The sequence below is a fragment of the Alternaria ventricosa genome (assembly GCF_023758065.1).
Source record: "Alternaria ventricosa strain BMP 2768 chromosome Unknown scaffold_5, whole genome shotgun sequence".
Lineage (NCBI taxonomy): Eukaryota > Fungi > Ascomycota > Dothideomycetes > Pleosporales > Pleosporaceae > Alternaria > Alternaria ventricosa.
In genome coordinates, this window is record NW_026055685.1 from 1,960,774 (window position 1) to 1,975,403 (window position 14,630).

At 54.3% G+C, this 14,630-nt stretch overlaps 5 protein-coding genes across 5 annotated transcripts; 2 read left to right on the forward strand and 3 right to left on the reverse strand.

Moving 5' to 3' along the window:
• Window positions 1–474: 474 nt before the first annotated feature.
• On the reverse strand, window positions 475–1,269 carry J4E93_004023 (uncharacterized protein; the record flags this gene model as incomplete). Its single annotated transcript, XM_049341953.1, has 1 exon — window positions 475–1,269. One exon carries the CDS (start codon window positions 1,267–1,269, stop codon window positions 475–477), a length of 795 nt encoding a protein of 264 aa, XP_049201458.1.
• A 460-nt stretch (window positions 1,270–1,729) lies between these two features.
• On the forward strand, window positions 1,730–3,802 carry J4E93_004024 (uncharacterized protein; the record flags this gene model as incomplete). Its single annotated transcript, XM_049341954.1, has 2 exons — window positions 1,730–2,680; window positions 2,720–3,802. The coding sequence occupies 2 exons, from the start codon at window positions 1,730–1,732 to the stop codon at window positions 3,800–3,802; spliced, it is 2,034 nt and encodes a 677-aa protein (XP_049201459.1).
• Window positions 3,803–4,144: 342 nt separating this feature from the next.
• On the reverse strand, window positions 4,145–5,840 carry J4E93_004025 (uncharacterized protein; the record flags this gene model as incomplete). Its single annotated transcript, XM_049341955.1, has 2 exons — window positions 4,145–5,639; window positions 5,689–5,840. The coding sequence occupies 2 exons, from the start codon at window positions 5,838–5,840 to the stop codon at window positions 4,145–4,147; spliced, it is 1,647 nt and encodes a 548-aa protein (XP_049201460.1).
• A 231-nt stretch (window positions 5,841–6,071) lies between these two features.
• Window positions 6,072–8,655, forward strand: J4E93_004026 (uncharacterized protein; the record flags this gene model as incomplete). Its single annotated transcript, XM_049341956.1, has 3 exons — window positions 6,072–6,171; window positions 6,219–6,251; window positions 6,299–8,655. 3 exons carry the CDS (start codon window positions 6,072–6,074, stop codon window positions 8,653–8,655), a joined length of 2,490 nt encoding a protein of 829 aa, XP_049201461.1.
• A 1,835-nt stretch (window positions 8,656–10,490) lies between these two features.
• On the reverse strand, window positions 10,491–13,158 carry J4E93_004027 (uncharacterized protein; the record flags this gene model as incomplete). Its single annotated transcript, XM_049341957.1, has 3 exons — window positions 10,491–10,765; window positions 12,109–12,319; window positions 12,907–13,158. 3 exons carry the CDS (start codon window positions 13,156–13,158, stop codon window positions 10,491–10,493), a joined length of 738 nt encoding a protein of 245 aa, XP_049201462.1.
• Between the last annotated feature and the right edge of the window lie 1,472 nt (window positions 13,159–14,630).

Sequence of the window (14,630 nt, forward strand, 5' to 3'; positions counted from 1 at the left end):
GGTGTGGGAATTCGCCTAGAGGGAGGCATGTCTGTTCGGAAACTTGCGATAGCCATTTTTCGATTCGGGGGCTCGTGGCCATTGCTTTGTATGCGACGAGCGTGCGGAGGCTGTTCGCTTGTTCGAGGGGTTGGGTTGAGGTGGTTTGCTGACTATCGGAGGTTGATTCGTAGCTTGTTTCTGACGCCATCTTGGGGTTTGAGGAGTACAGAAGGTTTGCGCGGCGTGTGTGGTGAGGTGTTCGAATACACCTGGCTGCTACGTAGGGTTTGTAGTAGTGTATGTGATGATATGTGCGGCCTATGTATGCTCTTGGAGGTGCTAAACGTGTCCGGTTGAGATTTGGTGAAGTCTTTGTAGTTATGGGAAGAATTCCGATGTGTGAGGGTAAAACGGCGAGAAGGACGATATTTATGAAATTCCTGTCTCTCATTCTTTGGTTCCCACGCGACCCACCCATACGCAACGAGCCACTCACAACTTCCCTAAAGCTCTAAACGCGAGCCGAATTTCCTTCCTATAGAAATCTTCCGCAATGTAATACCTTTCCCCTCTCAAAATCTCCTTCACTCGCTTAGGCTTTGCCCGTAGTTCCACACGCCTCTCTACTGCCTCGTATTTCTCATCTTTCTCTCTGCCTGCACCAGAGCTATCGGTGACGATAGCTACAATTCTGATCACTGCGGCTTTATTCGGAAATATGAGCTCCTCCGCCTCAATACCGATTTGAGTATTCCGTAGGATGTCTGCGCCGGAGTACTCGATGACGCCGGGCGCGGATGTGAAGTAGTTGCCGATGCAGCTGCTGAAGTACGTTACAGCCTTGTTCAAGAGGGAAGAGAGACGACTCGGAGGTACCGGGACTGATTCCGCATGCGTTCGCGAGGAAGGGCTGTTCGCCGCTTCCCGAGATGGTGTTGAGTCCAGATGAAAGTCAGGTGGGCCGGCAAGGCCTGCGAGGGCATTCGGGCTGGGTAGCGTTGGTGCAGCCCAGGGTGCGCGTTCGTGCCATACACCTTCATCGATATCTGCACCTGCAGCTCCACTAGTCTCAAACTTTTCCATGTCGTTCAATGGTGTGCGGTCGTTGTCTTTAGCCTCGACGGCATCAGAATACGGCGTGATAACTTCTCTGTCCGTCATCAGGTCAACCAAGTGTTTTGTGCGATCCATGAATGGTGATTGTGGAGAAAGCGCGCCCATTCTTGACTGTGCTTCGGGTTTTATGACTCGCTGCTCTTTTGGCGGTGACTGGTCTGCTTCACCCATGGTTGAGATGGCTGGATGCTGGTGAAACGGGGTTCATGCGTCTGCAAGAAAGCTAGAGGAAGCCGCGCTATGGCGTTGTAGGGCTATGCTGCGCAGTTGCAAGTAGTGAATGAGACTCAATGGAAGTTAAAACTCGAACTTCCAGGAGTGAAGGGCGTGCATGAAGAATGTGGCGACCTAAGATGGAGACGGCTCGTGAACGATGAGTGGTGAATGTCTCATAGCCAGAGACACACCGAGAGTGTATACACCCAAATCCGCTATCCGCATGTCGTGGCAGATGCGTCACAGCACCTATTCCCAAGTCAACATACACACAATTACTGAACTGCTGGCAGACAGTGACATGTACACTATATTTACCCACTCATTCATACCCCGATAGTGGTCGATAAATAGGACTCTGAATCCCTTGCCGCAAGATGTCTCCATTGCTACAACTACATCTCACGTCACAATCATGTCAGACTCACCAAGAACTCCAGATGCACTCAACAAAGTACGCCTTGATAATCCTCGATTAGAGATCCCTCGCCCTATGTTCCAACGCGAGACTACCGCCGTTGATCCCTCGGAATGGCAAGCTTACACACCGAAGACTTCGCACGGGTTTATAGCCATGCATACCTCCACACCCGAGGACATGCAAGAGAACAGGGGTAATGGAAAGCCTGTACAGGTTAACGATTACTTCTCAGTGCCAAAGCAAAAGCATAACCCTATCCTTTCTCCTAACCCTGCGCCATACGAACCGCATGGTTTCCTACCACTATGTTCTGTTGCCGCCGTCGAAGTAGACGCGACCGATTACTTCCGGCTCTCAGACAGGACTATTGAAACTGATACCGGAGGTGCAAGCTGCGCTGCTCCCGGTATGGCGAAGGGCGTCAGGTGTGAAAATGCTCCGCAAATCGAAGGTCACGTGCAGACGAGCCGGCGCTCGCTCGGCGAGGTTGCGCATCCATCAGGAAAGCAAAATAATGAGCGCGACGTCGTGCCGAACTCAGAAGAAGAACCGGATATCGAAGAGGAGTCCGAGATGAAATTGCGCGGTGGCAGTGGCGAGGAACTTTGCGACGGAGACAAAGAGACGACCAATCGTTCACCTGCAGGCGATGTGCCTGGCCTGGAAGACGAAGCTAACCCACTGATCGCTTCATCGCGCACCGACGTAGCCCAAAAAGATCATACCGAAGAACGGAATCGTATTCCGGCGGCGCTCAATAGAGCGCTCGAACAGATGTTACGAGAAGTCGCAACCGTTTGTAATATGGCATTAGACATGCACGTGGCTAGCAACGATCCTACCAGCACAGAACCCACGCTCGACAACACAGCGGGACGTGACGACGCCGAAACGACATCACAGCAGCCAACAGATCGATCTGATGCTTCTGGGAGCGCTCACGAGGTATGACTACATGGCAGCCCAGAATACGACGAGATCAAGCCAGTATCCACAGAGATGAGCGGTGCAAACATGGACGAGACCACTCTTCCAGGAACCGAGAAACCATCTCCAGTAATCCGACGAAAACTCAGAAAGACCTGGAAGAGACTGGCGCCGCTCGAAGGTCACACTGGAAGACTCTTTGACACGATGCAGCATACAGACAATCGAACACTCATCGCATTGAAGTCCGGGTTCACAGTCGACATCGTGAATGCCGACACCAAGAAAACATACGTCCGCAACGTTCCGCTTCGCATGCTATGGCATTTCTGCGGCGCCTCGGTCCTCGATCGCTTCATAGCAGACCGGGACGGGCGCCCAGACCTGTTGAAGATACCCGTGGAAGAAGCCGAGAAATCTGGAGTCGCAAGAGTAATGCGATACATGCGTCGCGCGTGCAAAGCAGCCAGCGTACGGCCCACAGGTGAGCTGCGCGTACCACCCAGTCTGGCCGACGGTATCGAGACCATCCGCGCATGCCGTGTGTTCGGGCTGCACGCAGATGCCGACCGGCTCGAAGATGTGATGATCGATGAGTGGATAGGCAACGAAGCTTGGTATATGACCGACGAGCATGTCGAGCTGATCTGGGATGGGTATTACGGTAGTCTTCGCGACACCGTTTTCGGGGATGTGATAGTCTGGTTTGTATTAACAGAAGTGCAGGATAAGTCGCATCCTCTCGCTGAGGAGATACGGTGGATGCTGGAGCAAGACGAGTACGAGACCTTGAAGGCAAGGGTTACGGAGGAGGTGCAAAGGAAGATATGGAGACTGGAGGATCATGACCAGTTCTTGGGGAGATGTAGTTGGGAGAGGGCGGAGCGGATGCGCAAGGAGGAGGAGCGTACTGATCTTCGTGCGCGAGTTCATCATCAACGACCACTCCTCATGTCCGACACCGAGGAAACCACTTTCTATCATGGAACCAGCGCGAAAGCTCTTGGCATCGAGATGATGCAGGGGGGTTTGTGGGATGGCGGAGGCATAGGAGTCCTTCTAGACGTTCCAGTCCAATCTCCCGAGCTGCCGAGGGCTGGAGCTGACACCCCTGTTCCGCCTTCGCTTGGTCGGTATTGATATGAAAGTTTGGTGTCATGATCGGGCCATAACTTCGGGACTCGCCGGTGGTTTTGTATCTTGTATTGACTGATGTTGTTTTCTTAGTTAGTGGCAATATGATAGTGTTAGCTCTCCAACGCCAGCTACTGGGATTGTGCGATCGTGAGAAGGTGCGGTCAAAGACATGTCCTCTACATTTTGAGAGGCAGACTAATATGAGAAGGAGAGAGAAGTTCCTGCGCGCATGGCAGCTCAGTCACCGTGGTCTCGAGAGGGTCGAGCTGATGTTCGCAGCCGCGGGAAACGTTCTATGGGGGTATATTGGTTAACAGATGCTGAGGTCTCGGAGTCTTTGACAGGTCACGTAAAATCATAGACAACTAACGCCTGACTGCCCTCGCTCTTCTCTCTCAGCACTATGACGTTCTGTTCGTCGAAGCCGACCCAACCACGGCTGACAGAAGAATCGTCAAAGCCCTGGTCTAGCGCAAACCGTAAGCCCACTTGCTGCCCCGAGTCGTCGTCCCGGGTGTACTCTTCACTGGCTTTGGATGGCTGTACGCGAACGCTTAATTGTCCGTTTCTTGAGCGCTTGCGGTTCGCGGAGGAGTTCATGCCGCCCTCTAGATCCCATACCCGGAGCTCGTCCCCTCGTCTGCTCACGGACACAGCCTTGCCGCGCATGCCGACATGAGCACCGGATATCGAAGACGTGTGACCCCAGAGGCGGTTGCCGGAGCTGATCGATAGTGCTTCTGATGTCGATCGGACGAGGTAGAGCGATAGTGTGTTATCGGGATGCGCGACGAGAAGATACGGATGGGAGTACGACATGGAGGTAGGTTTCGATCTGCTCGGCCCGCTCGGTGCTAGGGCTTCATCGGCGCGATCTGGTAAAGGTGACGACGAGCGTGCTGATGAAGAGGCCGCGCGGTACGTAGAGAGCGTAAATGAGTGTTCATCCGCCGCAGTAGCCAACCGTGATTCGATGAGATCGCCTTCGTGTGAGAGTATGAGTTCCTGCACACCAACAGTCCAGCCGGATAAGTAGGTCGGCAGGGAGTATGCGATCGCGGCGGTCATAGTATGTGCTGTTGTGCGCAGCGATAGCGAGACAGGTGGCCATGCAGTGTTCGATCGTAGGGAGTACAGCAGCTTCGGTGCCTCCAACAGCCCGAACGTGCCAGGTACCTCTTCAAAAGCGTAAAATGAGAGGAGGTGGTCTTCGGTCATCGTGAGGAGATAGGGCGATGAGTATGCGAGAGCCGACAGCATTCCGTTTGTTGATGGCGGATGGGTGAAGACATTCGTAAACTTCCAGCGACCCGTCCTAAGCGCGTAAATGGAGAAAGAGCCGTCTTCAAAGCCGATGACAACTCGCTCCGTTCCATTGTCTGTATTCGAGGCATCTATGGCCATGGATATCGGTAAACGAGCCATATCTATTTCACCAGATAGTTCCGTGGATGCCAGTAGCTCCCTATCATTCTTCGAGTTCCACGCTCGCAGGCCCGACATGGAGTCGGCAGCATAGATGATGCTGTTAGACATCATGACGAGCAGCGGTGGGTCTGGAGGCCTTTCAGCGACTACAATCTCACTGACGGCGCATTGTCCCTGGGTCCAGTTATGCCGTAACCGATACTGCTGCTTCCAGTTCGTTTGTGTTCCATCTTTGACTAAGTAGCCGTCTTCTAGCCATTTCGATAGCCGCGAGGAGTAGTGTAGCCGATTCGGGTTGGCAGGGCCTCTGATGCCTGGTATGCGCGACGCTCGAGGGAGGACGAATGTGCGGTAGTAAGCGGCTTTCCATAATTCCGAATCGACCGAAAGGCGACTGAACTTCTTGGACACCCTGTAACAGTTAGCAAATGCCGCGATGTAGCGAAGATGACGTTACCTACCTTTGGCATACCAATAGCGAGGGTACGGGCACGAAAGACAGTATGCGCACAAGCAACTCCTCGCTCAACCGAGAGAGTTTGTCGGGATGTAAAAGCCGCTGTACTTTGGCTGGGTGTTCGCCGTCATCATCGCCATCGTATGCGCGCTTCATAATACCTGGCTATGGCCGTCGTGTCGGCGGCGAATGCGCCTCGGGATGTCGGAATTGCCCCATGTCTTATCGCTATCGCAAAGTGTCTGTGCGCACGCGTGACTGCGCGCTCCACTAGCGCGCATCTTTCGTAGTTGCCGCCTAATGCTGCAACCAATTCAGGACACACGCGAACATCAAGTCATCTCTTGTCACACCTGTCGTTTTCATGCATTGTCGGACTGGTCCAATATGGCGGAGTTTTCAGCCTGGGTAGAGCAGAACAAAGGGCTCTGGACGCGCGTCTACGATGAGGTCATCAAGCCTGACCTCGAGAAGGAATGGAAGACGAGTACGTATGGTCAGTTAACGCGTCGACCTTTGCTAAAAACGAATCAGGAGAAGAGAAACATCAGAAGGAGTTAGATCAAAGTACGCGTTTTGTCTTATCTATTGAGTTACATACTGACCTGCTGCAGAGGAGGAGAACCAACAAATACTGTTCCAACATCTGAATGACGAGATTCTGAAATCAGCGCGTCTTGCCAAGGAGAACGAGCATCTGAAAGAACAGCTTGAAACTAGGGGGCCAGTCGACCAGCATGTCTCTGAACTTGATGCGCCAAGTGCGTCCGACGATTATCGCCACCTCGCTACCGAGAATGAGCAGTTGAAGCAACGACTCGCGGCTCTACAAGAGGCCGCTGCACCATTACCAGATCACGGGGTTGCAAACGAGGCTACCGAAGAAGAGTATCACGACCTTGCTGCCCGGTTTAGCGACTTGACCAAGAAGTACCGGGACATGTCTCAACAAGTGAAGTATCTCCAGAAGAAGAATGCGAACGTCATGCAAAAGAACAGGGACATGAAAGAGAGCGTGCGCGCATGGCAAGAGTACGCAGATCGGCAGGCAGTGAAGCAAAAGTCGAAAAGCGAGGCCAGAGACGGGGCCGACAAGTCACATATGGCGACTGCTCACCTTCTTCCCGAGGAACGGCCTCATATACCATCCAGTCCAGTTTCATTGGCCACTGTGCGCACTCCCGGATCCATCGCTAATCCAGATCGCTCCTCTCCCGCTCCCTTAGCCCCGCTTCCGCGTTCAGTTCTAGGGACGACGAGTCGGTTGGCGTCTCCGACTACGGTCAGCGGCGAGGAACCCCGGAGCCCCACCACAACTGTCACTCCTAAGGCCAGCACTCGGTCAGGGAACGTACAGCTACAACAGCATCAAGAACACAATGGCGGTATCTCTTCGCACGTGCAGCGGATAATCTCAGAGGACGAAGGCCATCGTTCAGCGATTCCAAGCTCCAGTCAAACAACAGTGGATGAGCAGGTCGAGCCGAGGAGCATATTTGAACAAGCTATGGAAGCTGAAGATGACGAAGATTTCCCCGAATTCGTTTCCGAGAGGTCACTAAAACGCAAACGAGGCCAGCCGTCAAAATCCAGATTCGAAATATACGCAGATCATTCTTCAGATGGTACGCCTATAAAGCCCCATCGCGTGAAAGAAGAGCCTCACAGCAGTCCTCCGCTCCCTGCCTTCAACATGACTCGGAACGAGACGATGGATCTGGACGATCCTGCGCCCCATGGGATCAAGACTCCTCGTCAACCCCGGACACGTATATTTCATGACACAGATCCTGTGCAAACGCCTCGTCAGCAGAGGCGTAACAGCGCGCCACTTACGCAGGCCGTTAAGAACGAGAACCTGGATGACACTGATCTGCATGATCTCTACGATCAGATGCGCGAGCCTGAAGCCATGGCGAGTATCGAAGCACGAGCGTTTAGTGAGCCGAATGAACCCACGCAAGCAGGAGACGCTGTGTTAAGACCCCTTGACCCCAACGTGGTGAACAGTGCGTCTGAGGAGCCTCCCACGAAGCGTTCACGGCAAGCCCAAGCGTATCAACAAGACAAGCATTCTTTCCTCGCAGAGTCGGGCGAAGCACTACCTGCGACTAATCGTAAGCCAAGGCTGCCGCCCCAGATTGCTCGAGCGCAGATGAACCAAAGATTACAAGCATTGAAGAGTCCTCAGACGCCAGGAAAGGCATCACCGAAGACCCCAAAGTCAGGATCGGTAAAGATAAAAACCGAGCAAAACCCAACCCCTCCCGCAAGCTCCTCGCGCACTACCGAGACACGTTCCGTCAGTAAGGGTGCGCGCAGCTCAAAGTCAAAGGCTCGCGCGAGCCCTCGCGACGATCCGACGCCTGACGGCCCTATATGGACCATGAGGGCTCCCGAGACCCGCTCTAGTGCTCGCAAAAGTCGTGCATCTCCGTTGAAAGATCAGGTTCGCCTCCGAGATAAGCCGGTCGGCGAGCTTAGCGTCAAGGACTTCAAGCCAAACCCTGAATACAACCAAGGCTTCAGCTACGCATTCTCGGAGACTGTGCGCAAGCGGGGAGATCGCATGTGTCTTCCAGGCTGCACCAACCCGCAATGTTGTGGCTCCACTTTTCGAGCTTTCGCGGAGGCCCAAGGACCTCTCAGCCCCTCGGAAGAGGAGGCTCTGCTTGAGGATTATCTGGGCGATGCATACAGCAACATGCAGCTCACGCAGATGTCATCCGAAGAGCGGCAAGAGCTTGTTTTGCAAGCTCGGACGAAGAAGATGGCGAAAGAGTCAGGGAAGCATCGCGAAGCCTACGAGCGACGAAGGACACCGCCAGGGTTCTGGCGAGTGGACTTTCCGACGACACAGGAGCAGCAGGAAGACCGGGAACGTGCAAAGGAACAAGAGAAGGCGATTGTGCAAGAGCGCTGGTTGGATGCACATAGGAGAGGAGGGAAGTGGATCTTCAGAGATGAGTAGGTCGTTAGTAAGACGCGTTGTGAGTGGATGTGAGAAGGTTCCGCGCTATGAGTTCCGTGGTTGAGGACCAACGCAACCAGAGGTGTTGCAAGCACCATAGTATTATACGGAATACTATCCATGGGTAGGAGCAGCCGCAAAATGCAGTGATTCTAAGCATTGTGAGTATAAAACACATCTCATCCCCGAATTACCTTCCTAGTCCAAACCAACTCTTCACGACTTCCACCTCTAGTCCAAACCAACTCTTCAAGACTTTCACCTACTCCACCACAACCTACCCCACCAAAACTCTCCCACCCACCAAGAGAAACCTTGGAATGCGCTTGATCTCCATCACAATGTCCCTCCCCACACGCTCACACTTCCTCGCCCACAACATCACCCCCTCTCCCTCCTCCTCCTCCTCCTCCTCCTCCACCTCCTGCGCAATCTGCAAAGAAGACTACAACACCACCACCGGCCACCCCGCAGTCTCCTTCTCCAACACCACAAGCTGCAACCACATCTTCTGCGAACCCTGCATCGTTGCGTGGTTGAGCGCCAAGGGGACAAATACGTGTCCCTTGTGCAGACGCGAACTTTTTGTTTTGGATGACGGGGAGGGGGGCGTGGAGTATGAGGGGGGTGTTGAGTTTGGGTGGACTTTTGGTGAGGAAGATGGGGAAGAGCATGGGGATGAAGATGAGGATGAAGATGAGGAAGAGTCAGATTGGGATGACGAGGAAGACATATTTGGATTTGAAGATGAAGAAGGTGGAATCCACGACATCCCACTATCCTACCTCTACCGCAACACCCTCCTTCCTCTCCTAACCTCCCCCTCAGACACAACCGCCCTCCTCCAAACAATCTGGCACAAAATCTGGAACCTGCTTTCTACATACCGCACTGCAGTCACACAAGCGGTTGAGCAAGCGAAGCGGGATGGTAGGCCGCTTCCTAATTGGGACCATTCCACATACAACAGACACCTCCCCACGAGTACCACCATGCTGGCTTCTCTTGTCGAAACCATTATAGCTATTATGGGGGTAGATCTCTCGGGCAGACTGAGTGCGGATAAGATGGGTAGTTTGGAGGCGGTTTTGAATGTTTATTTGGAGGAGCAGGTTGAGCTGGTGAATGAGGCGGATGGGTGGGGCGATGAGAGTATTACGCCGGAGCCTGATGGGTGGAAGGCTAGGTGGTGTGAAGAGCGGGTGTGTCGGCTTTTGGGGTTGGTGTATCGGCGTGAGATAGTAGAGTAGTAGGCAGAGTGTGGGTTTTGTGTGGGGTCTAGAGGCTAGTTAAGGCAGTGTATACTTCAACATCCTTTTTTGTACTTTGACTTGTGACTGAGACGCTCCTATGTAGACTGTAGCCTTTGTGATACGACGTAGTTCGTCAAAAACTGTGCGGTTTGTATACTCTAGCCTTAGCTATGTTTGTTAAAGTAACAAACAACGAGCTTGTTGTAGTCGTTACATACACAACCTGGAGTCGACAAGGGCATGGAAAGTTACGATACTTGAGGGGCGTCACGATCAATATCATCTGTATTGTGATTGCTGGTAATTGATACATTTTTGCTAGCTTTTGACTATCTAGTTGGTGTTTTGCGGGAACAGATGTTGATAACAAGCAGCTACTGTGACGGTGATAGACGATTACGGCACAAGGCTGGTCTCGTCTTTGTATTCGGAGGCGGAGTCAGCTTGAAGCTACATGTGTAGGTTGAAGTCAGTTCCGTTCCACCACCCAGCATACCACGTGGCCACTTGCCCTGATCCCCCTCTCGATCACCATAGTTCTCCGATATACTCGTCCTGTCATCCCCCTATTCGGAGTTCCGATCACAGCTCCTCCAGATCCTCATCCCCCATGTCGAGGGCGGGGAAATCGCCGGCCTCGCAGCGTTCAGGTCGCACAAAGACGCCGTAATTGCTGCCGCACTCAAAGTATCGCTTGCCCTTGACGCTGCCATCGTTCTTGCCTGTCGGTTCGTCGAGGGTGACGCCGATCCAGACGCCTATACCCGGTATCTCAGGGACAAGGCCAATATAGGAGATGGTTCCCCGACGCGCATCTGACTCGGGTAGGAGGCGAACACGACCGTTTACAGAAAGGCCTAATAAGGGTTTGCGTTAGTTGAATCGTTTCGCTTCGCAAGTATACATGCGGTAAAGGAGACCAAAGTGTAAGTATGAATGCAGCCAGGATAATCGTACGAGATCAGCTCCGTTCGCTGTTCAGTGGAGCCCAACCTATCGAACCCTCGTATCCGTCCACGGTTTGGGCGTAGACAGGAGGTATACGCGAAAGCGAGCAAAAGAAGCAAACCTATGCCCAGGCGGAACGGAACAGGTAAGTGGACAACAACGTCCCGACGGCCGGGCGGGCAGTTTGGCAACTAGCATCGCGTATGCGCGGAAACCCAAGATCATTGCACGCCTACTCGGTCTCTCATGCACACCGATCACATCTTACTCGAGATGTGGTGGCGACAGCGAGGCTCAAGCGGGGAAGGCGGCCTGATTGTTCGAGACAGATGCAGGCGCTGCCCAATGCAATGCTATAGCGAGGCAGTGATGCGCGAATATCGAGACGTGGTGCGGCGTTGGATCCATCAACACAAATCTCCAACGCATCCTTCGGGGATAATGGCATTCAGCGGAGTAAACGATGCGTAACGTGCTGATGTGTTTTAGAAAGCAAGGAAAAATGCGGGCCGCGCCATCCGAGGATCTGGTGCCCTAAACCACCCTGACGATCTCGCTCGGGCGAGCAGGAAGAGGGAGATTTCAGGAAATGGACCATGTCGTAGTCGAAGTGTATTACCGAGAGAGTTGGTCGACGAATGAAGCTGGAGAATGGGGAGAATAATGAGGCTGGGTGGCAAGGAAGGCGTCGATCGCTTATTTTGAGAATTGAGTTTAGGGTTTCGGCGACTTGCACCCTTTGCCGCTGCCCGGTCCCTGCCAGAAACGGGTGACCTAGCGGAGCGACGACAGTCGTTGGAGGACGGCAACACTCGAAGCGATTTCCGAGTGTTAATCGGTTTACTATGGCATGTTGCCTAACAGATGTGCTCCCAACGCCATACGCTCGGCTGTGGAGGTCTGGGCCAAGGGTTGGATGCAGGGGGCCGGAAAGGGTAGTCGTGTATGACGGGTTTGGTCAGAGGATACTCGGTATGCGAGATTGCCTTGCCTGTCGCTCAGATGTCCTTGTCGGAGGGTAATGACAGGCTGAGACATAGTGAATCCTGTTATGATGAGGCGGCAACCTTGGAGGTATGCAGCAGTCCGGTTTGGGAAGAGTTTGAAGCATCTCCGGTTTGCACGTTGGAACGACATGGATGACTACAAGGCTGCAATGCGATGGTTGATGTCCGGGTTCCGGCGTTCCCTCTGCCGCGCAAACGTACGGCTCAACGGTGTGGGTGAAACATGCGGGAGATATACGGCTTACCTCGTTCCTCTACCTCCCGTTCTGAGGCGCGGATCTTTTGCTGCTCGATGCTGGGAGCATCGGGGTCGAAACGACCCAGCTTTTGCGCCTTCTTCCATGCAAGTACGCTGTCGGTCCGATGCTCGTACTCAGCAGCGGGCATTTCATACTTCTCAACGGACGACAGGTCGGTGAAGTCCGTCCTCGCACCCGGCGGACGAGTGTCAACGACCTAGACGTGGCTGTCAGTCGGGAGCATGTTTGCGAGCATTCATTTGCTCGGGGATGTCAGTTGAGATTGCTCTAGCAAGGTGGCCGGTACAAGGGGTGATTCATGAGGCCATGTAAGGCATTGGAGTAAGGCCGAAGCGCCGAAAAAGCAATGGCAAGACAGCAGCGAAAGGCTATCCGGTACTGCAAAAGTTTATGTCGTCGGTATTGAATGCCGAGTACCAGCAGCGTTCCGGAGAGCCCAACGCTTGCAGACGATCTGGTAACTGCGATGAAACGAAGGATGGCTTCCGCGCGGATCGCGTGCCAAGCCGCAGCAATTGGGAAGAGAGGGGCAGTGCGGGGCATGCGAATATGCAGGCATGACCTGACTGGAGCGCGGCCTCAACGTCGGACCTGACAACGAATGGGGCAGCCGAGGAGAGCGACGCATGAAACTGCTAGGCGTGGGTGTAGAGTAGATACAAGGAAGTAGAGAGGCGAGCCGGGGTGGCAGAGATGTGGCAGCTCGCGAGAGGACGGCAGCGTCGACACAGCCAGGACAGGGCTGCGGCAGGCGTGCAATGAGAAAGCAGAAGAAGCACTTACGGTTATCTCCGCATACGGCTGCAGCGGAAAGGCAGCAAGATGCGTCTGTTCCTCGTCGGGGGCCGTGAGGGCGACGGCATCCTGAGAGCCCACGCGCAGCGACAGCTGTTGACTGCTGGCGGGCACACCGGTGATGGGCTCCAGGCGGGCCTTGAGCTGCGCAATGGACCACGACGGCGATATACGGCGCTCAGACGACGAATTGGGAGAGCTAATGAGAAGCGGCACGTCTGCCGCGCTCTGGAGTGACATGTCGAGCGAGGGGCAGAGCCGAGGTGCACTAGAGGGGTAATGTATGTATATAGAAGGACTCTGCGCTGTTGGTGGTGGTGATGGTGTACGGTTGACAGGTGACCCGCTCCGTATGCGGGATGGTTACGAGTGGTGTAGGGCCGAAGAAAAGCATTGGAGAGGGTTGCACATGGCCGTATCGAGTATCCTAAGCGATGCCAAGGCCGTGGTTGTCAACCACAGTGAATGTCTCAGGACGGCGAACCGCGACGAACGACGAACGCCGTCACCCACGCCCCCACGCTCACATCATTCGATCCGTGGGATCTAACAGTTGGATACATACAGTCCCACGCCGTGCGCTGGCATCGTTCGCGTGGGCGAGTTATTTCTGATGATCTTCGTCGAGGTAAGGCCTGCTCCGGGTCGAGCTGCCTCATCCAACTAATGCAAAACCATGCGCTCGTCAGCCAAGACGTGGTGATTGCACTTAATCAGATGCAGATGTCGCGGTACTCCACGGCTGTTTGCGGGCGCCTGCCAGCGTCAACGAGACAAGTCATTTCCTCCAATGCCTCCAATACCTCCAACTAACTCCAACTGGGCCCTTCACCGCTCTTGTATGCGATGTATGCAATGCACGCGTCTTTAAATATAGAGTGCTGCGCCTTATAGATTCATGTGTCCCAGAGGCTGTGGCACCTGCAAGGCGACCAAGAGGACCAAGCAGACAAAGCACCCCCCAAAGCGGCAGATAAAGAGACTCGACCAGGGCTGCGGAAGTGCAGTTCGCATGCCGTCGGCGCGGTGAGATTGTGTGCTCGTCTGGTCTGTGGGGAGTCTTTTGATCCTTCAATCACTCAGCAGGCCGTGGGCGCCGCCGAGGAAAGGCCCTTTGCCCTAGCGCTGGCCAGCGCACGGGGATGGTTCATGGCTAATGCACCTGCATGTCGGCTCCCACTGGCCCAAGGGCCTGCTATATCCAACCTCATTCAAAACATCCATCCAGTTCGGCCTCTCCTCACCGCCTCATGCGCATCATCGCGGCCCTGGTCCCGTGATGCAATCTGCCACGGCTATGACATGCCAGGGCGGCGCCTCCTCGTAGCTTCACACAACGTGGCTCGCGAACACGAAGACAACACAGCAGCCCGCCACAGGCGCCCCTCACGTGCGCGGTGCACCCGTGAACACGTCTGGTTGCGGATGCGGCCGAAATGCATCGCATAAACACCAACATCGTCTTGTTCGTGTTAATGCCATGGCGCGCCCGAACAGCGTAGGCGCCAGAGCTAGACGTCACGCCCACGGCCGCCGGCAGTTCACCGCAGTTCACCGCTCCTCTTGCGCATGCTGCGACGCTGCTAGATCGCCGCCCACAGTGGGGTTCTTGACCGGACACATGAACGCAGGAATTGCAAAGGTGGAGCCCGTCTTGAACGTTGTCGACGTTGGCGTGAACACATCACCACCTGCACCGCCTTAATGAAGTC